Here is a 26,884-nt window from a genome sequence, read left to right on the forward strand (position 1 = left end):
TTCAGTTTTCCAGGATATTTCTTTTTGCAATTCCTTTATGAATACTACACGTTCTTCTAGGGAAATTGTATCATGGAGTTTTATTCTATAATACCATGCAGACATTGTGCAAAAAAATCTTTCAAGAATCCAGAAGTATATCCAGGAGTTCTTCCAGGTTTTTTTTCCTAATCATCCTTCAACAATTCATTAGAGAATTAATTCCAGAATTCTTTCAGTACCTTTATCTGCAATTTCTGCACAAACTGCCGATGAATTGTTTACAAGGATTCCTTCAGAAACTTCTTCGTGATTTAATTCAGCAATCCCTCAAGGATGTTCTTTAAAAATGCCTTCTGCGATTTTATCAGAAACTAATCCAGGACTTTTTCCTTAATTTTTTTTCCAAAAATTTCTCATAAAATTCTTCTAGAAAATTCCTTTCTACTAGGAGTTTCTTCTACCCTGTTGAGTAAATTGAGCCGCTGCGTCCAATTAACTGAACTTTTGTGGTGAATCTCAGGAGCTCCCTCAAGAACTTTTCCAGGTGCTCCTCCAACGATTGTTTCTGAAATTGTTTTAATGAAATTAAGTATCATCAGAAAATTTTTAAACACTTTATAGAGATAACCCTCCAATAATAACTCCTATTTAATGTAATTTCAAAAAGTACTTCTGTAAATATTTGTGGAGTAATACCATAGACTAATCTCAAGACTTCGATGTACCAAAGAAAATCATTAAATTTTGTGTGCCCAGTCCAGTACCCAATAATATTCACTACCGTGTATTTTTTTACGTGTAAATTGCCTTTTGTGTAAGTTATATTTAGCGTGTTACACCGATCTGGATCTGACAGGAAAATGATTAAAAATAAATTACCGGTACCGAGGTACCGAGGATTCTTCACAATCTGCGAACTTGACTGCGGAAAAAATGGGACCATGACGCTGCTGGTAATACCTCAAAGAATTCCTGGAGGAATCTCCAAAGGAATCCCAAAAAATATTTTTGAAAGAACCGCAGGAGGCATTTCAAAGAGAAACCTTCTAGGCAATTCTTCGGTAACCTCTGATGATATTAAATACGATTTTTTTGGAAGAAAATCATGGAAAAATATTTGAGGTAATCTCTTTCATTCACAAATATCATAACGCCAAAATTGGCCTGTTTAGACACCCACCCACCCCATCGTTTCACTGTTTATATGGAAAGCATGAGCGCTACCACGTGGTTCCTACTGATACATGTTGGTGTAGCTAGAAAAGATCGCAATAAATGAGTATTTTTCGTGATTACAAAAAACTTGGTATTCAACTCGTTCTTCAGCAAGAGTCGTACATTTATCCAACGAGGCTGTGCCGGTTACTGTACACGTTGTCCCACTCTAGTGGATCTAAATATTTGTCCAAAAAGAAAGCAATGCTCAAACACCTTGCGACTCGATCGGATTTTCATTAGTGCCAAACTGATGTTGCTTCTTTCCGTGTCAAATATACCGTATTACCCCGCTAATTCGACAGCGACTGTTGTCTATAACCGGGGTAAACTTTTAATTCGACAAACTGGTCACCCTACATCACCTTGATTATTGAAATTTGGCAACTCTATTTTTGTTATTGTTTTGATTTCCGACTTTGTTTTGGATTACAATTTCATCAAATATTGTGGTGGTGCGAATGAAAAGCTCGCTCTTTCTACAATTGTTGCCTTCCGCAATTCATTCCGGTTGGTCCTCAGGTGGTTTGGGTGTCGAATAGCACCAACTCAGAACTTCCGAAAGTAGCGGCTGCAAGAGAAGCTGCAGTGGGTACGGGTATAAGCGCAATATCTAACTGTTTTGCATTTACAGTGTACATGGCTGCGACGTTTGAACCAGGGGGATGACGAAGGGCCAGAATCATCTACCCAGCATTCAATGCAACATGGCGTCCAAAGTTTTTGTTTTGATTGCCTAATTCATGGAAAAAATGCGCTGGAAACATCGACACTGCTTCGCTGCTACATATAATATCGTGCAAAGTGATAAGGAAAGAGAAACAAGCATCAAAAACAACGATTTCGTTTGAAATGTGTAATTTCTGAAATAAGCACTAGCAACACACGAGCCACACACCCGAAAACCAGGAGCAAGTTAGGGTAAACCGACCAGAAAGTGGGTACCAAAACGGGCCGTACCACAAATGATGTTGGGTGAAGCGGCGATGTACCGAGTTTGACAGCCGTGTCACCCCACTGGTTTGAACACTTTTTGATTCGACATATATCGTATAAGTGGGGTACGAATTAAAAAGTGTCGTATGCAAACGTGTCGAATAAACGGGGTAAGACGGTATGACCCTGTGTACCTCTGGCCTTACGCAGCATATTTGTGCCTTTCAAACGGTCATCATTGTTGAAATAAACAAATGGAATTTTTTCGGTTTTTTATTTAGTTTTCATTTTATTTAGACAAAATACAAATATTACTTTATGACACATTTATCACATTGAAATCATGCGTTTTCCATTTAAATGAAACAAATACTTGCTGTTCATTATTTTTGCTGGCATTCTGACGTAGAAGTCGATATTGGTGATTTTAAAGATGATGATACAAAAAGGATACTGAGTTCAACAGGTGGAAAAGGATAGGAGAATGTAGGAAAATACTTTTGATAGAAATTAGTATTTACAAGACACTGAACATGGATTGAAACTATAACAGAAAATGTAACTAATGGGACGATAAAAATAAACATTCAATTAAAAAGGTCTTCGTCATTCTTTCTCTCGCTAATGGCTGGCATATTACTTCGATCAATAAATAATTTGCATGGGCACTTTTTCGTTACTTACTTTCTAAAAACTAACAAAACATTTATACACATTTTTTGTCGTGGCTTTAAAGGTGGTATACGTTTCTAGCGTTTACGCTTTCACTACGGCACGTTTACCCAGCACTTTGGTCGCATGGACTTGATCTCGGCTATTGGTTACGGTAGCATGGAAACCGGTGGCCCAGTCCGCATAGTAATCAACAGTGCGCACGTTACCGTCAGGTTCGACTAGAGAGTACTGTCCGCGGACGACATCTCCGTCACGTTCTTCCCGCTGGTGTTTGTTATCACCAGTCAATGGATCGTTAACGCCGTACTCAAAGGCATATCGAGGATGGTCATCCTGGAAAATATATAATAAGAATTAGTTTAGCAACTATTGAGGGTAACTTATTTCTTTACGTAATATTCCACATGTTTCTCAGCAACCGTTTTCACAATAGTTGCTGGTACCGCCGATTTCACAATTGTGGCAACTGGAGCAGTGGCATAGGTAGAGGTGATAGCAGGTGCAGCAGCAGCATATCGAATGCCTCCATAATGGGCGGAGGAAAGACCCGATCCAGTATAGTATCCGTGAGCGGCGCCAGAAGATGAGTAGGCCGCAATAGCAGGTCCGGCAGCATATTTTGTAACGGCTGGGCCAACAGAGTATCCAGAATAAGCTGGAGAAGCGCTGTATGCAGCGATAGCGGGAGTTGCGACAACCTTGGAAACTGCTGGAGAGCTTACATAGCTGGAATATGCCGGTGCGGAAACTATCTTAGAGAAAGCAGCACCGGTGCTGTAGGCAGACACAGCGGGTCCAACAGCCACTTTGGATACAGCTGGTCCAGCGCTATAAGCAGCATATGCTGGTCCGGCACTATACGCAGCATAGGCTGGACCAGTGGAATATTTAGCAACGGCTGGAGACGATATGTAGGCACTTGAAACGGCAGGAGCAGATGCATATTTAGTTACAGCAGGTGTGACATAGGCTGCAGAAACAGCTGGAACCGTGGCAACTTTAGCAATAGCCGGAGCTGAAACATATGAAGCGGAATATGCAGGAGTGGCAGCAAATTTCGTGACAGCTGGAGCAGCATAAGCAGCTGAGTAAGCAGGAACAGCAGCAACCTTTGTAATTGCAGGAGCAACGTACGAAGCCGAATATGCAGGAATAGCAGCAACCTTGGCAATAGCTGGAGCGGCATAAGAGGCAGAATACGCTGGAGCAGCATATGAAGAAGAATAGGCAGGAACTGCAGCAACCTTGGCAATGGCTGGCGCCACATACGATGTGGAGTAGGAGGGAACAGCGGCAACCTTAGCAATAGCTGGAGCAGCATACGAGGTCGAGTAAGCAGGAACAGCAGCAACCTTTGTAACGGCTGGGGCAACATAGGACGCCGAATAAGCTGGAACAGCTGCAACCTTGGCAATGGATGGGGTTGAAACATATGAAGAGTATGCTGGAGTAGCAAGTACCTTCGACACAGCAGGGGAAGAATAGTAAGAAGATACAGCTGGAGAAGCAGAATAAGCTGAAATCGCTGGGGTCGATACATATTTAGCAACAGCAGGAGTAGCATAACCAACTTTAGAAACAACAGGAGATGATACGTAAGAAGATGAAACAGCCGGAGCATAAGCATGGGCTGAATATGGAGCATATTGAGTAACGGCAGGAGCCGCATATGTGGCAACCTTGGCAATAGCTGGAGCAGAGACATACGATGCAGATAGAGCAGGAGTGGTAGCGTATTTAGTAACAGCAGGAGCAGCATAGTACGACGAAACAGCAGGTGAGGAAACGTATTTTGTCACTGCGGGTGCAGCGGCCGCATAAGAAACTGCTGGAGCAGCATAGGCCAGTTTTGCGGCTGGGGCATAGGAAGCATAGGTAGCTGGAGCGGCATAGCTAGCGTATTTGGTTACAGGAGCAGCATATGCTACTTTAGAGGAAGTTGAATAGGATGAGGCGTAAGATGCAGGGGCAGCATATGCAATCTTGGCAGCCGGAGCGTAGGCAGCGTAGCTAGCAACTGGAGCGGACACTGTTGCAATTTTAGCAACTGGAGCAGCGTAGCTGACAGCAGGAGCGGCATATGTAGCGACCTTGGCTACTGGAGCAGAATAGGTAGCGTATTTAGTAACTGGAGCAGTAGCAGCATAACTGTAGGCCGGAGCACTAACGTATTTGCTCACTGCTGGTGTAGATACATAGGAAGATACTGCAGGAGTTGCAGAGTAGGCCGAAACAGCGGGCGTCGAGACATATGACGAGTATGCTGGTCCGGCTGATACAATCGCCTTCGCTGGGGGCAGATATTCGTTAGAGACATACGCTGGCGCGGCAGAAACAACTTTGGTTGTTACAGCTGGAGCTACATAAGCAGGAGCAGCGGATACCACTTTGGTGGCAGGGATTACTGAAGCAAATGATGCTGCCGAAGATTTATCCGCGTAAACTACACCAGGTGTAGCAGCAACAGTTTTGACGGCAGGAACGTAACTTGCGATTTTCAAGTCAGATCCAAATCCATGGGCAGAATATGCTGGAGATGCCTCGTACGAGCTGTACGATGGTCCAACTGAAGCGTATTTCACTGCACCACCTACAGAGTAAGATGAGAACCCTGGTGTGACGCTAACGCTATTAATCGCTTTTCCAACGGATAGTTGTACTTCTGGTGCAGGGTAGGAGTAGCCATGGCCACCTGGTGGACAATCTGGCGCTGGGTGCGCCAAGCTAGTCGTTGCTAAAGCTACAATCAAGATTGTAGCGAAATGCTGTGGAATAAAGTAGAAATAAAAATAGGATTAATAACAACTTTTTTATGCGCATTTGTGCCCGAAGACACGTGATGTAGGATGGGTGTGTAAAAAAGAAGTCATGGCAGTGCAACGCAAATAGTGCTGATAGAATTTGTATCACGTTTTCAACTGATCTAACTGAAGGAATGTGAACAACCTTGCATCTATTACATCATTTATATGGGTAGCACAGTGTCAACCTGCTTGGGATAAAAAAATGGACAGTAAATCTTTGAGCGATCACTGATGCAATGCGCTATGGTAGGCTTATGGGTTGATTGTAGATTCGATTTTTCGCTGACTGTATGCGTTGCGCTCGTCTACTGCTGATCATTGTGGTTAACGAGCTGATTTCGCAAAAGTCGGACCAAATTAGAGCAAACACGATGGGCGTCTGACTGGTGGACATTGCACGCGTGACAGTTCGCAGTATGATGTTTCAATTAGTAGTGTTGAAATAATAAAAAGAAACTGCAAGTTAATTCAAATTAAATTGATACTGACAATCGATGTGCATAATTTAAGATTTTAAATTATAAGGTTCCTAAACATTGAAGAATGTTAAAAATTTCTAGGAAGTATCCTTCATAAATAGTTCTATGAAATGTGAAGCACTGTTGGGATGGTAATACGGGATCGGTTCTAGGGATCCCGAAAGGTGGACAATTAGGTCATTGAGATGATTCTTCGAGTTTTAGATCAAAATTAGTTCATACATTTATTGAAATTCCGCGGGTGTTACTGAAGAAGAACAGTGCTGTTATCCATTCAATAATCAATGTTATTCAATGTTATGCATTCAATCAGAATACGGATTGTTGATCAGTCGAGAGGGTGGTTTTAGCATCGGAAGGCTTCCGATAATAATTTGGTTGTCGGGGCGGGTTGTCGGGGCGCAATAGGTATCCAATTGATAGGCGATAGGCGATTTGGGAGGGTTGTCAATTATCTCGTGTGAGATAGAAATAGCACAATACTTTCTTCGGCAAAGCACTTGCCATCTAGAGTTTTGGTTCATTTTAGTTCATTTTTTCGTGGCCGCTAGAGGCATTATCTACAGTTTACAACTAAATTCCACTAGTGGAACCATATTGAATTACCAAGCAACTGTTAAGATATGTGACAGCTCAAGGCCCTGGCAATTTGGAAGGATAGTGTCTTTGGGAAAGTTGTTGGGTACCTAGGTCAAGGCTAGAGTCAAGGTCTTACAGTTTATGAGCCGAAATTCCGCAACTGGGTGACGCTAGTGAACATGCAAATGTTTAAAATCTCAAATCTCAAATCGTGATAATTTAGTAAGATGCTGTCTTCGGCAAAGTTGATCAGTATGACTAGCATTAGATAAGACAGTTGATTCGAAATACTACTACTAGGTTCGTGCAGTTGAAAATTTGAATTTTTGACACAAACGGTAACATAATTCTTTCATTTTCGAGCTAAAGTGGGACAACACAAATAATGAGTAAATTGCCTTTCCAGCGCTAGCGCTGGCTTGAGTGTGAGAATCTCCTCAGTATAAGCCGTAAAATATTCTTGACAATGTCTAGAATATTATACGGCTTAAACTGATTGGATTTTAGCACATAGCTTGGCGCTAGCGCTGAAAATGCGATTAAATCATGTTTTGAGCCGTTCCAGTTTAGATCAGATTCGTGTGAATCTTACTCATTTTAGAGTAACTTTTTCTTAGCGTGCACGCTCGAAGTTATTTAGGTGCTGCCACAGCAACCCACGATTTGGTTCACGATCTTCACGATTAATCGCACCTACATATGTACTACACGAAAAATATTTTAATGATTTTATTTATGAAGATTGATTAATGTTTTTCATTAGATACTACGTTATTGAATTCATAAAGACAACTAATTGTGTTCATGCAATGACCTTTTAATAGCCATAACATTTCCTTATACCATGTATAAGTTTTGTGTTATGGCTAGAGAAGTATAAGATTTAACTAATAAATTCTCTAAGGTTTTGTTTTGAATGGCAAAAACCAAACGGCGCCAGATTTTTCCAACGTGGGCCATCGGTGCACGTTGTATTTAGCCGCCGGCAATATAATAGGAGTTTTTTGAGCCTGCGAAACACGCTCGGAGATCACGGTAGGTGTTAAACTACTTATTTTTTGTGCCTTTAACTTATTCAGCATTTTTTTTTCAACAGGCTCCCTCACAAAACAGACGGCAGACGGCGGACCCACTCGCTTGGTCGCAGCCGGAGCGGAGATTCCAGCTGGCTTTACTACTCCTCGGCGTTCCAACTGGTGAAAAGCGGCGCCACCCGCTCCCGGAATGGAGATCCCAGCAGGTCCCGCTTCTTCTCGATACTCCGCCAAACTAAGAGCACTATCACCCACTTCTTTGCTGCCGACACAAAGATTCCGGCTGGCACTGCTACTTCTTTGTGATCCGGCTTACAAAGGCTGCAAAACCCATTGCCGGAATGAGGATCCCTGCTGCTCCGCTGCACTTTGCCACTCTGGATAACTGAGGCACTGCAATCCGTTTGTTTCCTGCCGGAGCGGAAATTGTGGTCGACTCCGCTGCTTCTCGTCATACCGGCTGGCTAAAGGCGGCGAAACCCGTATCCGGAACGTGTGATGAGCAAGGTTTAAAAATTGGATCAACTCTAACGTTTTTATTAGTATATAGCTCTTACTATGTTGATTATATTAAATAAATTATGTACCAATCGTAACATAATTGTCTTAGTAAACATAAGGAAAAAAATAAAATATTAGGAATTTTAAACAAAATATACGACAATAGATTATATTAGGTTAGATGCATACAATTTATTAGGAAATTCTTATACAAATTATTACAAAGAACGAATGGCATTCATAAGTTAAAACTTATACTTTTTATTTATCGTATGTTATGTTTCATATAACGCACTCAGATGAGCTTCATTAGGAAAACGAAATGGCAAAAATGTATAACATTTTCTTATATATTCCATATGGAAATTTTTTTTCGTGTAGGATCTCATCGGCCTTAGTCTGACCGGTAACGGTAAGATAAGTAATTATTTCGTCGATTACAATGAGGAACAGTACCGGTGATGGTCCACTGCACGAATTTATGCTTGCCTGCATACTAAACTGGGTCAACAAAGTAGATTTTTTGGAACAAAGATTTTTCGATTCCTTTTAACGTCCAGAACAACTGTGCAAAATTTGGGAGCGATTGGTTGCGGCTCCTTATTCCGCATTGCGATTGAAATTTGTATGGCATTTAGTATGGGAAAACGAACTTTTTTGCATTTTTCTCATAAATTGATTTTTTTTTGTCGAAAACGATCTAACTAATGACGTTGAAGTATAGCCTAGGATATGCCGGAAAACTTTGCCGAAGACCCCAAAGTTATCTGACACTTGTGAGAAAAGTTATAACGTATAGATTGCCCGGTGGTGCTTAACATTTAACATGTAAAGGAATAACATCAATAATAAAATCTCAATTTTTGGCCAAAGTTACCAAGCCAATAACTTTTTTCACAAGCGTCGGATCATTTTGCGGTCTTCAGCAAAATTTTTAACATATCCTAGGCTATACTAGGCTATAGCGTCATTAGTTACATAGTATTGAAAAAAGGATTCAACTTATAAGTAAAATGCAAAAAAGTACGTTTTCCCATACTAAATTTCATACAAATTTCAATCGAAATACGGGGACGCAACCAATCGCTTCCAAATTTTGCACAGTTGTTTAAGACGCTAATATAGATTGAAAATGCTTTGTTCCGGGTTGATGCGATCAAATTTAAAATTTCTCTATACAACGTTGACCCACTCTACTGCATTCTCTCACAGAAAATTTGCGTTTGAGCGGTGCCGGCACAATAGTATGCAATTGGCTTCTTTAGCGGCAGTGAGATAATTTCATATAATCAAACTGCATGCGAATTCTAAGCCAAAATCCAAATTTTTAATAATTTTGGCGCCCGGGAACCTTTTTAAAAATTTATTTGAAAATTGCATGGGAGCATTTTTTTGAATCACCCCTCGTTCCATTTTGTACTGGGCGGAGAAAGGGAAAGCTGTTCTCGTCCATGATTTCCCATAACACAGTGCGATCGATTCTGTCGTATGCCGCCTTGAAGTCGATGAACAGGTGGTGCGTTGGGAGTCCCAACTTTTGACCGGTATTTCACGGCATTTCTGGAGGATTTGCCGTACGGTGGTGTGGCTTCGTTCTATATTCCCCTTAACCACAGACAAACAGACGTATCACTTGGAACAAATTGCGATAAAAGCTATCGTCACGAAAACGTAATCGCCCAATGCTAACCAGACTGTGATACGCAAACTACTCAATAGGTGGCAGTAGTGAGCAAACGTCAGACAGGAGCAAAAACGATGCGAGCGCCTTAACCGAGCGGTTTGCGAACTACAGAATATTTGAACTAACCGTTAAAAAGGGTAACGATGAGAAGTCAGTAGAATGAGACGTCTGTTTGTCTGTAATTTAACCATGGAAATATTTCAAAATTGATATGGACCGTAGACTTTGGCAGGACATTCCTCCTTCCTTCCTAAGAGTATACGACTATACGTAACTCATTGACATGCCCTAATTTACTTGCTTTTTGAGGGGCATTGTCAAAAATTCGTCAAACGAAAAGTCAGAAAGGAAGCATAGAATAAAAGTGCAATAAACATCTATCCATGCGTATACGGAAATCTAGAATCATAAATGACATTACACACTGTCCAAAGTTATCAGCCAATGTATATGTTTAAAAAAATAAACTAATGCCGCATTTTCCCAATTTTGACACGAATCATTTCGCGAGATTTCTCAAATTTTGCGGATCTCATATTCATTGGGTGAACGTATTAGTACCACCTACTTATATAATGTATATGGTAAAGCAATCAAGAAATTCAATTTCAATTTTGTATATTAAATTCAGAGGCACATATATGACAAAAGAAGCACCGAACCAAGCTGCATTTGTTTATCCTTCATTTGTCCACTTGCAAAAGGAGTCAATACCTAACCTGCTGTAATTGTACTGCCATGGAAAAGTTCTATTAAAATTGTTTAGTTTTGGATTTCATACTTATTTTATCTTTTTTTTTTAAATCTGCACATCGGTAGTAAATTTCAGTACTAATATCTTCGAGTGTTATCAGTTTTGTACCTTTTAATTTCGCCCTGTTTTGCTTATAATTTCACAGATACGCGTATTTTGAATACCACTTGTACAAATGGTAGTCGAAATACGCGTACCTGTCAAAGGACAAGCAAAACAGGGCGGTATTAAAAGGTACAAAACTGATAAAACAATAAATTCGAAGAGGGTATTCTGCTTAGAGGGTTCGAAAAGTCGGTACAAGATCTTTGGAAAGTTTGTTCTGCAAAATAATTCAAACCTTTACAGATCCATTGTGTGTATTTTTGAAAAGTTGCATGCTTTTCTTGAGGCTGTTATACAGCAATGAGGTACAGATACAGAATTAGTAGTTGTCTCTTTCGTTCTACCGCTGTTCTTATATAACTCAATTAGTGGCGTCACTGATTGAGTTGCATTGAGTCAGCGGTAGAACAAAAGAGACAAGTGTAATATCCTTATTTTGTGTGTTCGGCATTAAGAGTCCTAAATAATTCTCTCGAAAGAAACAATAAATGAGCTCATTCGAACTAGAGGCCGCAGCCGTAAGCGGAGGCATTTCAAACGTGTGTCCTTTCATTGAAAGCTTAGTAAGAATCTTAGTCATTTTATTTAATAAAACAAGATTTTAAAACAACTAGTGATTCGCTATGTTTATCTGTAACGTAATCCGGGGTCAAATTGATCACTTTAAAACAATTTTTGCAAATAACAATTGCAGCAATTCAAATATAGAGAATCCTATACCGGATGCATCTCCATGAAACTACGCAACAGAATTTTGTTCAACAAATTTAAATATTATGATAACTTGAAAAATCAAACATATGAAAATGTCACTTTGGGACGGAATTGATCAGCATACATTTGAACATCGGAATAAATAGAAAATTGCCTTCTCCACTAAATATTGATCTTCTGAACACGAATAACGCGTTGAAACTCTTACAACTAATGGATTCGGCTATTACATTCTAAATTTAAATTTTGAAATGGACTATTAAACGCTTGAAGGTATACAATTTCCTTTGAAATCAACGAGTTCAACCACATTATATTACTTTTTCATCCAAAAATAACCTTTTGAAACTGATTCATGTCCAGAATAGCTACACCACATCACAACCAAGGTTCCACAAAAATGTGCACACCGAAGGTTTACAGGCACACCTAGTGACAATCGATTGTTTAGTACTAACGGTTTCGACTATGTATGAAATATAATGAAAAAAACGGTAAAAAAGTAATACTCATTTCTAGACATTTATAAACTAGATAAGGCAGAGGTTCCCAAACTTTTTGCTACCGCGGCGCCTTTTGAAATTTTCAAAATTGTCGCGGCGCACCATGCTTTTTTATAATTAAAAAAAAAAGAAAAACTGTTTAAAGATTCGCAGAACTTCACTAATTTTAGATTTCTGAAGGATTGCATTGCAAAACTTTTATTATTTTTTTTTAAATAAAGTACGTAGATTATCAAATTTAAGGGAATATAGATATAAAAATGAATTGTGTAGATGTTGTCAGAACGACAGACAGTGACGGTGAGGGGTCATGTTTTTGTATTCGGAACTCAATGAACTCAACTCAAAAAAGGCGGTTTCAGAATCATGCATAAAATCGACACATAAATTGTCGCAGTTTTTTTTTATAAGATAAGGAGCTAAACCAGTCCATAGGAGAAAATCATGATTGAGAGACAAACAAACAAGTTATGATAGTGAAGTAAGTAAAAATGTCGTCCCGAAACGTTTGAAACAGCACGAAGACTTAGATATTGACAGTAGTTATAGATTACAGTATTATCGAAAGAACTTCAAAACAGTTTCTTGAAATATCTACTTTGAATTACAAGCTATTGATAAAATCGAAAACTAAGTCGAATCATAAAAAAGTCCAACAATTTGAGAGTCTTACGAAAATTTTCAAAATTTCAGAAGTATAAAAATTTTGTAAAAATCTAAATGTTTCATGAGGATATTATGAATTCCAGAAAACATTCGTAGACTTTGGAATATTTACTATTTATTTGAAAACTGAGAAGAGGGAGAACCCTTTTGAATGAGTTTCTTTTGAAGTCTTCCACAAGAAAGCCAAAACATTGGTATCGAATGCAAAAAAGGGTTTGAGGTGACACTAGTTTGACAAAACAATACAAAACAGCTAAAAATATAAACTGCTTTCAATAATAGGAGTTTGTTTCTTATGTTTTGGCCCAAGAGCCTGCGGCGCACCTGGGAGATGTTCACGGCGCACAGCTTGGGAAGCACTGAGATAAGGTATAAATTTTATGTTCATAACGATGTGAAGAAGTTGCTTATATGGAATTACAATTTGGTTCGCGTATGATCAATTGGGTTGTTTAGTGAATAAAATATTGTTATTTTCTATAGTCTAATTGAAAGAGCTCATTTTTCTGAGTATAACGTGATTTTATTGGATTCGAATACCTTTGTTTTGATGGTTAAATTGACCGAACAGTTTTCATTTTTATGAATTGAATGACAGTTCAATCGATAAAGTGGCAGTTCGACCCGAGCATAAAAAAATCCTCATACAAACTTTAAATGCATTTCAAAAATCGTTCCCGGACTCTGAAAATTATGAAATTTTGGATTTCGACTAATTGTTGAGCGGCAAATCCGATTATGCAATAATCCACATACTCCTAAAGAATCCAATTCCACTCCGCTGAAAAATTTGGCAATAATTTGGATTTACGGCACTTCAGAGTTTTCGATCTTTGCAAAGGCCATGACATTTTTAAATTTCCACCATTTTTGGTGCGCATGCCCATCCGCCAGCATCACCAATTAGTGCTGCTTAGTTATGGAAAATTGATGAGTCTGTTGAACATATGTAATGACCCTCAATTTGTTCTACAGGGCACTATCAAAGTTTTTTCCCTACCCCGCAGACAATTAAGCCACTGCGTCCAATAACTGAACTTTTGTGGCAACACTATCGAAGTTACTCTACCGAGACAACCAGTCATCCTATAAGATGTTGTATAAGATGATAAAGTGGAGGCCATATGCGTGCATGCCACCATTTAGGCGAATGTAAAATTTACGCATATCGCCTCCACTTTATCATCTTATACAACATCTTATACGATGACTGGTTTACTGGGTATAATGGGAAAATTACCTTTCGCGTTACCTAAAAACCAAAGCTTATCTAGTCTTTTTTAACCCCGGCTATTGGAGGAATTAAGTCACTGAGCCTAATAAGCTCAACTTTTGTGGCGAATCTAATCTTTCCTTTGCAAATTATAACTGAGATCCCAGTACTTCTTTAAATATAAAACTAGAAAAGTTAGTGCAATATGGAAAAAAACATTGAGAACATCTGCTGAAAAACTATCTAAGTTAAAACACGAATGTTGTTGTTTTTCGAATAACCAACCGAAATGGTATGTTAGACATACGTAATGCCTGAAGTTCATAGGCATAATATGTGTTGAAAAATGGACAATTTGAGTGGAAAAATTGCGAAAAAATCCACGTAGTGCTGGTGGGGTTTGAACCCATGTCTCCCCAAGTTCGTAAGACAGGGCACGTTAACCAACTCCGCTACAGAACAAGTAACAATTCTGTGAAGTAGAAAGCCAACCTGAATCCAACGCCCACCTCACCCCAGGAAAGAACCTCGCAATTCACCATCTCCTTCGGTCCTTAGATGTCCATTTCCAACACTGTCTGAGCGTGCCTACGAACAACAGTGAGAGCATGTCATTTTTAGTGTCGAGACCAGTGAAGAGAATTGTCAGACAAAAGAGGCACAAAACAAGCAACAAAGAAGGTGCGACGATTACTCTTTATCCCTACTGGTAACAGATAATGACATGATCTCGAAATTTTTTGTTGCAGACAAAACGGAAGCTGAATTTGTCGCGTACTTTTCAACTCGTGAATAATCAATTATTGCTAACCCAAAGTCGAAACTGTTTGATGATAGAGCTTCACCAGAGTTGCAGTGTTTACCGACTCGAAGTTACCGTTCGAAAATGGCAATGCAAGGCTTAAAAATCTCTAAACTCGTGGTGTACGATGTTAATCCCATTATTTTCAAGTTGGGACAAACTTATGTCGCATAGGTTTGTTTGTCGCAACAAATACAGGTTGTGACATTGTCATTATTGTTGCGCGATGGTTGAATTTTGATTCACTGGTCGAGACTGTTGCCTATCCACAGCACATGGACTGGAGAATTACGTATGTCTCTATCTAAGTTACTCCAGAGCTGTAGCGTGGATTCACGGTGCCTTTAACGAGCACTCAGGTTGGCGCCGCACAACAATTGTTTGTAAAAGTTTGTGTTATAAATTTCTTCAGAAGTTCATCAAAAATCTTCTGTTGCTTGTTTTTTTTTACTTCAGAGCTTTACAGGTATACCTCGATTTAGTGGACATTTCAATTTTTGAAATGTCTATAAAATCGAATTTTACACAAAATCGAAGCAATTTTTTTTATTTTATTTTTATATAAATTTTATACCAAAATGTACCAAAACATATAAAAACTGCATGAAAATTGAGTTTTCGATAAAAGGCTCGGAGTTTTTGGCACAAATGAGTGGTTCCCGCTAAATAACGAATAAACCACTATCTCGCTAAGTAAAAAGAAAATCGCGTTAAGTACTGTTCCGTTGAATTCCACTAAGAATTTGCATCCTTTGACAGAGATACGTATTTCGATCTCGAGTCAAGTACAAGACACTGGAAACGACGACCTTACAGTTGAGGTCGAAATACGTATCTGTCAAAGGATGCAAATTCTTAGTGGAATTCAAAGGAACAGTACTTAACGCAATTTTCTTTTTACTTACAGATATTCCCCTAACAAGCCCAGGTTAATCATCAACTATCTCGCTACTTTGTTATGATCGAAGTCTTTTGTCCAAAACTATGTATGGTTGATTGAAAATCCAATATTTTGAGCAAAGAACATACACATACACGCTATTTGCATAAATGTCCCAAAAAATTGAAATTCATTCAGGTATTCCTTTGAAAATATGTCTGAGGATTTATTTACCCAGAAATTTATTTACGAATTGCTTCATAAATTCCTCCGGGGATCCCATCTGAAATTCCTTGTCACGAATCTCTAAATTTCCGAAGGAATCCCTTGAGGAATTTCAGATGGGATTCCCGGAGGAATTTATGAAGCAATTCGTAAATAAATTCCAGGGTAAATAAATGCTCAGAGACAGAGCGTGGTTACTGGTTGTGCTATATTTGCCGAACGATCTTACTGTATGAGTAGTGTAGGCTTGTGCCGCTATCTTCTCGGTCGCCTTTTTTGCAATTCTAAGTGGTTAAATAAGAATTAAGCGAATGTAAGAATGTCTTCCAACTTTTCCATAGCAATGCTCTGTAGAAGCATTTCTGAAGTAATCCTTGGAGCAATTTCTGGAAGAGAAATGTCTTAAAGCAATATCTAAAGGAATGTGTATCAATTTTGGGAATTTCCTTAATAATCTCTTAGGGGCCCTTCATAAACCACGTAGACTTTTTCGAGGGAGGGGGGATGGTCTGGCCAAAGTCTACGCTCCATACAAATTTCAAAATCTTTGTAAGGACAAAAGTCTACGAAGGGGGAGGGGGGTCTGAGATTGCCAAATTTTGGTCTACGAGGTTTATGAACAGCCCCTTATAGAATTCCTAAAGCAATCCTTGGAAGTTCTTTAGAAAGCTTCTGAGAAAATTTTGAAAAAAGTTTTGAGTTTCTGATTCTGATATATTGAGAATTTGAAACTCAAAACTTCTTCAAAATTTGAATCAAATTCTAAAAAAAATCCAGATTCTTTTGGGAAACTTCATGGAAGGTTTTCTTGATAAATGCTTTAAAAAAAACTGAAGGAATCTCTTTCAAAGAAATCCGAAGAAATTCGTAGATGAATTTCTGGAACAATCTAAGCAAAATTTTTCGAACCCATGCAACATTTGTGGAAGCTATCCGTACAAGACTTTCTAAATTCTAAAGGAATCCCTAGAAGATTTTGTGAAAAAAAATGTAATGGATTTTCTTTAGGATTTCCTGGATGAATTTTTGAAGTAAATCTATGAGCAGTTTCCAAAGATTTTTTCAGGAATGCGTGAATTTTTATTAAACGAACCCTAGAATGGCTTTCAGCAAGGGTTCATGAAATAATTATCGAGAAATCTTTGGAAGTATTTTTCAATGAAAAGGAGACATTTCTAAAGAAATCTCTGGTGGAAAATCTGGATATATTTTTGAAGAAATTATTAGTCGAATTTATAATAAAATCCATGGGAGATTTTCTGAAGGAACCCCCAGGGAATCCCTGCAGAAAAATCCAGAATGGGTCTCACATTTTTTTAAGAGTCCCTGGAGAAATTTCGAGAGAAATCCCAGGAAGTTTTTCTGACAGAAATTCAGATTTAAAAAATCTCTGGAGCAATTTCTAAAGCCAACCCCAGAGAATGTTTTGAAATGAATCCTTGGGGAAACGTTTGAGAGAAGGCCTATAGGAGTTTCCAAAGGAATTTTTCGGAAAAAAAATCTAAAAAGTCTCGGAAAAAAGGTAAATCTCTGAAAGGTTTTCTGAAGAAATCACTGGAGGAATTTCTACAAAAAGTCATACACAACTCTTTCTAAAGCTTTTGGAGTAATCACTAGTTGAATTTCGGTACAAATGGGAAGTTGCTGTGGGAATTTTTGGTGAAAACCTTGGACAAATTTCCAAAGAAATCCCAGTTAAAAATTTTTAAGGAACTTTTGAAACATTTTCTGAAAAATGGTTTATGAAGGCATAGCTGAAAGTTTTAATAAAGGAATCTCTGGAGAAGTTTCTGAATAAATGCGTAAAGACATTTCTGAAGGAATCTCTGAACGCATTTTTGTAAGAAACCCTAGAGGAACTTCTACTCAAATTCATGAATATTCTTTTTTGGTAAAAAGGAGAGGAATTACAGAAGTAAATCATGAAAGATGCTTTGAAAGAATGCTTTTGAAATTTACAGAATAGAAAAAAAAATCTAAACAATTCTCTGACGAAAATTTCCAAATGAATCAATGAAAGATTTTTTGAAAGAATGAAGGAATTTTTGGCCGAATACTCGGGACTCGGACAAGTTTCCGCAAACAAAAACAGAAAGATGTTTTACAAGAGTTTCTGAAGAAATTTTTGGTAGATTTTCTGAAGAAATCCACAAAAGGTTCTCCACACGCATGCCTAGGGAAATTTAAGAATGAATAACTAGAAGAATTTCTGAAATAATCCCTGGGCGAATTTCTCAAAAAATCTCCAAAATAATTTGTGAAAAACTATGTAGAAATTGGTGAAGCAATTCTTGACAAATTTCGTTAAATAATTCTTTGTGACTTTTCTGAAGAAACACATGCATGATTTTGTAAAATATTCTGTAACATGATGATTTGATGTGGAAAGTTTCATTCGGAGACCGTTGTGAAAATTCTGGGTTCACTTAATTCACAACTTCTCCAAAAACTCATTAAGAAAGTCTTGTACGGATAGCTTCCACAAATGTTGCATGGGTTTGAAACATTTTGGATATTCCTCTGTATATTTTATCGGAAATCCTACCTCCAAAAATTCCTCTTTGGGTTTCTCAAGAATCACTAAAACATTGTGTTGTCGCACATAATAGCGTTTGTTGGTTTAGATCACTATCGAGAGGGGTTTCTTCTTATGGAACAGATAATCGAGAATTCTAACTTAACTGTGATTTATTACACACACTACACAGAGTGTAGTATTTATGATTCAGGTATATTATAACGACATTTAGCTTTAACTAGGACGATTTATTCTAACTATGAACGGAATTGATGTTTCTAACTGCGCGCGCGTCTGACTGTGTGTCACTTGTAATACGAATATCAAGGACTATTATTTGGTACTATTATCTACTAGCTGACCCGACGTGGCTAGCCACGTTTTCACAATCCCGAGAATTATGACGATGGCTTAAAAATGTTGGTATGCATTTTTTGCTTATCTACAACTTTATTTAAAAACCATATTTATTCCTCTGATGTGTTCTAGAATTTCTTTCTTCTTAATCTTTTTGCAATGTAAGGCTCCAAAAACTTCTCCGAATTCTAAACAGAAAGTTTTTAAACATGCTATTACTTGTGAAAATACTCGAACATGTATGTTTGGTTTGATTCGAAGAATGTTCGAGAATGTTCATGAATCTTCGATTTCATCTCCTGATTCGCACAGGAATGTTCCTATTTTTTTCAAATTAGAAACAGAAAGCTTCTAAATATTCCATTATTTATCGAAAATTCACGAACATTTTAAGTATTTCCTGCACCAGAGAATGTTCTAGAATATTCCAAAAATATGCGTATCTTTATCTTCTTCTCGTTCCTCTTCTCCAACTTCTTCGCCCACGAAAGTTGAAATTTCCCTTAATTCGAAAAGAAAAGTTTGCGAATATTTAATTTATTATGGAAAGTTTTGAAATACGCCTATCCTTCCTTCGAAATATGTCCTAGAATATATTCATTTCCTTGTTTTAGTTCCGGAAAATTTCTTCCAATAATGAAAAAAAGCATATTGATTCCTTCAAGAAGATTCTAGGATGTTCCAGAAACTTATTTTTCTTCTTGGTGAAGTTTTTTTGTATTCCAAGCCGAGAATTTTGTGTTTGGAAAACTCATTTATATAAATTTGAACATTTATATAAATAGTATTTGCATCCCTCCGGGTTATGCGCAATGTTCTAGAATATTCTTCTCTTCTGCTTCTTTCTCTTTGCCCAGGAAAGTGAGAAAAATGTTTTCATATTTGAAACAGAAACCTCTCGAATTACATTGACGTTCTGGTAGGAAAGGAGTTTCTTCGAATTCAATTCTTCGACTTCGATTCGACTTCAATCTCGAACACTCAGATCATATCATCACAGAGAACAGACATCCAGGCTAGAACAAATTTCAATCAGAAAGTTGTGTAAGGATTTGAATCTTCACTTGAGTAAGGTTGCAAACCAATATACGATGACAACACTAACGCCGCCAAACACCATATTGCCACAGTCAGTGGTGAATTGAAACATTTCAAGTGGTGAATTTAATTAATATGAGAAATTAACCGATTGCAGCGCCACGGTATTGCCACTTGTGTTGCCGATTTCAAATGGCCATTAAATTCCTTACACAGGTTTCGGAACTGGACTTGGATGTCTGTTCTCTGTGATATCATGCTGGCCTCACCGAAATATACGTGAAATATTTCAGTCAAACTTTGCTAAGCGTGACGGGAGGACAGATAGACAACACCTGGATTCATATACCGTTTCTGATCTCCTTAATTTAGATTTAGAAAATGTTCATCCCTCAAGGAGATTCTTGAGCATTCTGGAATAACAATTTCCAGAAGTTTCCTCAGAAGCCATCTTTAATAAAGACAAATCAATCAATCAATCAATCAATCAGAAGCCATTGTAAATATGCGAAACATTTCATTCAGCAATGGACTCATCAGATTCGCCAGAAGGTATACTATCATGTATTCAGAAATGAAAAACGCCAGAAAGTATACTTCCAAGTACACAGCATTATCTGTCACAGGGTTCTAATCCCTGGAATGGTAAGAAACTTCTAGAAGCTTCTCAGGAACTGCGAATATTTCATTTCATTTCAGTCACCGGAGCGCATACAGCCGAGCAGTAAACTCGCGGGTTTTTAGCAAAATTATGCTGAGGGTAGGAGAACTTTCAGAGACTTCCGGAAAGTTCTCGAAAATTAAAGTATTTTATTAATTCAGAACATTCCAGAACGTTCTTCTTTTTTTCTGAAACTTTCAGTAATTTCCACAAAATTAGCCAAGCTGAGAAGCATGCTTTGTTCCAATTGGGACGTTATGCCAAAAAGAAGTAGAAGATGTTTCCAGAAACTTCTAGAAGGTCTCGAATATTTAAGAAATTCAATAAACCGGAAAAATTCCAGAACCTTCTTCTTCTTATATTTTGAATCTTTCAGTAACTCCCAGAAAGTTTTTGGAATTTTCAGAATAATGATGTTCCAGATCATTCCAAAAAGTTCTTCCTATTATTTCTGAAGTGATACAACTATGGTGAAACATTTCAATGAAACATTTCAAAGCGTGACGGAAGGACAGACAACTCTGGGCTTTTATATATATGATGGCGATTTTATAGGCTTACTCATGAAACATTATTGGATGACCAAACATTGCAGTATTTTGACTATAGGAATACAGAATACAATACAGAATACATATAGGTCTTTACATTCAAATTTGTTCGGCGATACTTTTGGAAATATCTTTAGATAATTGTTCAATATTACTAGAATTACTTCAGAAATTCCGGCAGAGATTTTTTCAAAAGTTGTTCCAAGGATTCTTTTATAAGTTGTTCCAACAAATCTTTCAAGAATTGCTCAAGCGGTTCATTCAAAGATTCCTCCAGGAATTCATCCTTGGGAATGTGCTCGTAAAGAGACGCTAAAATCGGGGAACCTTGACTAACTAGATCTGATTCTACCATGATAGTACTAGAAATAACTTATCCCACATCTTTTCAGTAATCAGCCGAAGCATTATAATGACCTTTTTATGGAATTTGCTACAAATTTTGGGATTCAATCAGCAGGCATCTACTAAAAATATCAGCTGTATAATACAATTCTCGATGAGGAAGTCATAAGAAATGTCATAAGAAATATCGCTAGAAAATCACTCCATATACTCCGCTCATCGTGATCATCGACAAAGCCAGGGATTTTTATAAAAAAATGAAGTCAGAAAGGGTAGTATGAGATTACGGTAAATATACAAATTTAAGTATGTCATGAGATATGCTTTGGTGCTGATATGGGTGATCCACAAAACAATTTATTTATGTGAAGTGCTCCGCGTGTCAAAAGGCTGAAAACCCCTGCATTATAAGTCATTATGATACAAACTTTGTTTTGAACTCATTGAATATTAAAAAAAAAATACCATTAAAAAATGTGCATAAAATCGAAGTACATAAAATCGAGGGTCTATATAATCGAGGGTCCACTAAATCGAGGTATACCTGTATAAGGCATCGTGAATTTATTTGAGTAGGATAACCATCCCGGCAGTTAGGAATTTTCGAAAAACTTGCGTATTACATCGGATTTTCAAGAAACTTTTTTTTTGCAAAATGGTTTTGAAGTACCGTGATTTCGGGTGAAATTGATCAGTGGGGTGAAATTGATCGACGTGAAGGCAATTTTTATTTGTCAAAAATAAAGGTTTGAACTTAAAACACTTTGTAGAAAATGACCATCATCTGGCTCAAGGGTTATTGAATGATGAGCTTACATGTTTTACAGTTAATTAGTCACATATTTCTGTATTAAATTTAATATTTTCCGAAATTGAGTGTTCGGCAAATTTTAAAGACCCTTTCAAACTTTTGTTACCGTAGCTGTATCGTACATGAAATAAATATTCGAACGAATGTTTATAGCTGCCACGTGTTCGCTAAATCCGATTTCGTCATCAAAAGTTCTATAAATATTGATATTTATACATAAAATTGTACTTTTGCTAAAGTAATAACTTATTTAGTATGAAAATTGCATACTTTTAGGCGTTTTCTTTAGATTTATCAAACTTTCAACTTAAATAATTAGGAATTTACCATACTTGTATAAGTTTTAAAAAGCATTTCGCATTCTGGGATGGTTAATTCTGCTGGAAAATTTATTTTCAGCACTTACAAAGATATTTCACTGACTGATCAATTTCACCCCGAAACTAAAATTTCTGATTTTTTATTTTAAATGATATTTATTGCAATAAAATGATTTACAGTAAAAATTTTAACCTCGTTGACTGATGAAATTCGTTGCCGTACTTGTTTTAAAGCATTAAGTTTGACCATATCGAAAACTATTCAAAAATTAGAAGCCAAAAACTGTGAAAAGTGATCAATTTCACCCGAAATCACGGTAAGATCAACTGCTGCTAAATTCGGTCGGATGGTTATCTTTAAGAATATAAATGAGACTTTTTTTTATCTTGCGTGAGTATAATTATAATTAGATTAAAGATTCGTTATGAAACTTATCTAATTTCATTACAAATTCTTACGGTATTTTTTTTCAACCAGTAGTTTAATAACTTTTGTCTAAGGGGGTCATCTAAGATCCTTAAACGACATGTGTCTGTGTTAAATTTAAAATGCTTATCATGATTTTTTTTTCGAAAAGTGCTTACCATAGGTTTCACTTGCTGGGATGGTTCCACTACCCTATAGTTAATTTTTGAATCAATTTTGGTGTTTTCTATACTCTACTAATTATGACAAGGTTCTATATGTGTGTAAAAATTAGCCTTAGTTAAAATTCACGAATAAAAAGAAATTAAAAAAGTTCTATATCACTTCACGTATGATTAGAATTCTACGTTAATTCCTCACAAAAAGAACATTTTTGGTGTTCAGTTCATCCGTCGCAACTATTAATTCTTTCCCTTTAACTTTTCCATATTTTCACAGATTTTTTCCTCATTCCACAGTAATAATGATTCTTTCGACACACTCTGACTCACTCAATTATATAGTCCACTCAAGGTCTTTTGATACAGTTCTCACGGTAGCAGTAGTTCAATTATTCAAAACAGTTGTAATATATTCATTTATCCATTTGTCACCACGCACTATTAGATCACATTTGAACAGCGCCCACCAGAAAAGGCGCCAAACCTGTATTTAGTGTTTGCATGAACTGTAAGCTAGCTTATTTGCTCAAGCCGGAATCTGCAGGCGGAATACATTAGGCTGAGTCAAGCGTTGCGGCAACAAAATTGCAGCACTGCATGATTTGCATTTCCTGTTTGTTGCGGCCTATCCGTACGGTAGTGCGTTCAGAACCACCGTAGGGCGTGTGCTTGCTCCATCAACCTGTTCAACCAAACCGCAATTATCATACCTGAGAGTTTCGCTTAGATCCTAAGAAGCCCAGCAAGCGTTGAGAATCACGCTTGATATTCTGAGACATTGCCAGCACGGGGTCCGCTAGCATGTGCCCAAGTAGACGCGTGCTCTAAGACCACACTAGCTGGCATTCTCTTTCGCGAGTCCGTTGGCCAGTAAAGCGTGCGCTCCAGTTATGGTGGGTAACCTTTCAGCTGATCGTGTGTAATCAATGATACACCTGGTCGCTGTCTAGCAGGCATGTTGGCAGTGTTCCTAAATGGTGTTGTCAGCGCCATGTACGCACCCGCTCAGATGCATTATACAAAGTATATCCACCTGATCCACAATCACTTTTTAATTCGCTTTTGCATCGACCTCAAAAATATCACTTGTATGATTCTATACGCGTTAGGGGAACTATCGCTTTGTTAAGCGGATCAAATAGTCCAGTCACTGGTAGCCAACTGCCTCCGAAGTAGTTCGAATCACTTAAGTTCATTTGTAGCGACTATTTTTTGCACTATCATGTCCCACAGCAGTCAGGTGTCGATGATCGAAAACGAAGGTTCATAAATCATAATCCGGGCATTCGTGATTTCATTGTTCTTGAATAATGCAATTGATAGGTTGTTCACACTTTTTTGTTTAATTTTATATGCACTTCGAAAACGTTCCTGCTTAGCACCATGTCTTCGTCTTTCTTCCCCATATTTTTCTTCTTTTCAAAAGTCCTTCAGTTTCCACATCCTTCGGGATCCTGCTCTGCATCCTCTATCCTTAAACTCACCTTCATGTTGATGCAGTACGTTCACTAAATTTTCAGCAGAAATAAAAAAAAACACACTTTTCACACCCGCCAGTAACCGAAGCACCAAATTCCCGAAATCGCAAGGACTAACGCGATCGACGGACCAAATACGCAACTAACGTGAAAAAAGCTCTACATGAACGTAGAGCGATCTTAAACTACAACTGATGGCTTGGCCTAGCCCTCTAGTTTCTTATATATACTAGTACACCGTCGCCGGCACCAGAATCACAAAATATGCCGCCAAATGTGCGAAATGCGTCGCGACTATACTATACTGCACACAGAACATGTCCCCTCTGCGCACACACGCACAAACGAGATCACCCTTCCCAGCCCGGTCACCACACCACCGGGGTAGGGCGGTGGTGGTGGCGGGACTTGTCGCCGAGGTCCTCGTGGTCAATAGCATAGAGCGTGATCGCAGATCGCACCCTCCTGCTGCTGCCAGTCAACTTGAACAGTTTGCTCCAGTTGTTCGGATTTTCACGCGCAATGTGATCGTTCTATACCGAGACAACACCACTTGTTCACCCCGAGTCTCTAACCTCAACCACCAAGCAGCAGCGGGGTTGATCTCGACCCGAGCCGTAACGAAGATATCCTGCACTCTTTTCACCAGTGTAGGTGCTAGGGGGTTGACTGTCGATCAAAAGTTAAGAACCTTTTCCATGAACAAATTCGGGAGGAATTCTAGTCTTATATACACCAACCAAAAATCCGCACAAAGTTACTGGTAAAAATCCATTTCACTGCACTATTAAATTCTACATGTGCGCACATAAATGTTCTCTACACAATGTCAATGATCACGTCCAGCTGTTGTGCACTCACTTTCATGGCAGGAACCCCTTCATTGTTTTTGACGACGGTCTTCGCAGAACACATCCGTCTCTTATTTCTCCCCGCGCGCAAGGCTGGCTTGAAATGGAGTTTCCTACGCTTGAGCTACGCACTCTGCTATCCCCTCCATTTTTTGCCCTTATGCCGGGGCCCGTGACGCAGTGGTCACACGTTCACTTCATAGATGGATGGTCATAAGTTCGATCCCAGCCCCGGCACTTGCAATTTTTCGTCAGCTGTTCTTCTTCCTCAGGGTGGCTGACACTGACCCTTTTCTAAGCCAATAGCTTTAATTAGGATCACCATATTTTTGATGCACATGAAAAGAGTTGCGAAAAATTGCGATAATAGAGTACAAAAGAGCACCGTAATCCAGAGTACCGTAAAACGGGGCATCTTTGATAATGCGGGTAACTTTGATAGTGCGACAGGCATTGTGTAGTAAATCTTTTAACTATGATTATTTCAACCATTTAAGAAAAAGGTAAACTTAGATCAATTCTATACATATGAAAGTTCATCTTGGACGTATTTTTTTTTATTAAAATCTATTTTATATACAATTTTTGGGCAAAAAAAAACAAAAAATTGATATTTTTGTCATTTGTCAACCCCTTCAAACAATTCGCTAAAGGGTGTCCCGACCCCAATTGCACCACGGAGAATAGTGTATAACTTTTGATTGCATGCATCAAAATGGCTAATTTTTTAACCAGCTTTAGTATATTATGTGTAGATAATGCCATACAAATTTAATCAGAGCATGAGCATAGATGACCGCATAATTCGTAGTTGCTACTCCGTGATTGACTAAAGCAATCGAAATTGCACAAGGAACCAATGAATAGGGCTTGGGATTAGCTTACTACTCTCAATGTACACAGTTCGAGAGCTCTCAACTTTATTAATGTCAATAACGGCGCTGGCCACGTCCTTACGGTCATCAAGGAAGGGAGGGAATGTTAGTAAGACAAACGTTGTTAAAAAGACCGCGAATCGCTGCATCTCCACGTTTGCCTCAGGAAGGAAGTTTTGTTAGTAGGGTAGGGTACATTGTCAATATGGGAGTGACCTATGGTTGGTGATTTGATTTGACAATGGATCAATAAACCCTAACTTTCGCGCACAATCATCCACTTTCTATACCAGAACATATATAATAAAAGAAATCCTGTCACGCGTCTCCACCCCATCCGGGAGCAGAAACTTTTAGCCCATTCCACGCAGGGATGAACTAAACGCAACAAAGGACACATCAGTGAACCAAAGCATATGCATTCACAACATGGTACCGTGATTTCGGGTGAAATTGATCAGTGGGGTGAAATTGATCGACGTGAAGGCAATTTTTATTTGTCAAAAATAAAGGTTTGAACTTAAAACACTTTGTAGAAAATGACCATCATCTGGCTCAAGGGTTATTGAATGATGAGCTTACATGTTTTACAGTTAATTAGTCACATATTTCTGTATTAAATTTAATATTTTCCGAAATTGAGTGTTCGGCAAATTTTAAAGACCCTTTCAAACTTTTGTTACCGTAGCTGTATCGTACATGAAATAAATATTCGAACGAATGTTTATAGCTGCCACGTG

The 26,884-nt window shown here is 38.1% G+C and overlaps 1 protein-coding gene across 1 annotated transcript; it reads right to left on the reverse strand.

Annotated features, from left to right (window-relative positions):
• Window positions 1–2,402: 2,402 nt before the first annotated feature.
• Window positions 2,403–24,952, reverse strand: LOC109403135 (paternally-expressed gene 3 protein). The gene is made up of 3 exons (XM_019675876.3): window positions 24,425–24,952; window positions 3,201–5,573; window positions 2,403–3,141 (listed from the first exon to the last, which is right to left on the reverse strand). Exons 1-3 carry the CDS (start codon window positions 24,428–24,430, stop codon window positions 2,890–2,892), a joined length of 2,631 nt encoding a protein of 876 aa, XP_019531421.3. The 5' UTR covers window positions 24,431–24,952; the 3' UTR covers window positions 2,403–2,889.
• Between the last annotated feature and the right edge of the window lie 1,932 nt (window positions 24,953–26,884).

The sequence above is a fragment of the Aedes albopictus genome, chromosome 2 (genome assembly GCF_035046485.1).
Source record: "Aedes albopictus strain Foshan chromosome 2, AalbF5, whole genome shotgun sequence".
Lineage (NCBI taxonomy): Eukaryota > Metazoa > Arthropoda > Insecta > Diptera > Culicidae > Aedes > Aedes albopictus.

What these genes read in the sequence shown, in the direction of transcription:
- LOC109403135 (XM_019675876.3), bottom strand. An exon ending in AGAAACATGTGGAATATTAC is followed by an intron (nt 3,142 to 3,200) that starts GTAAAGAAATAA and finishes TATATTTTCCAG; the next exon opens with GATGACCATCCTCGATATGC.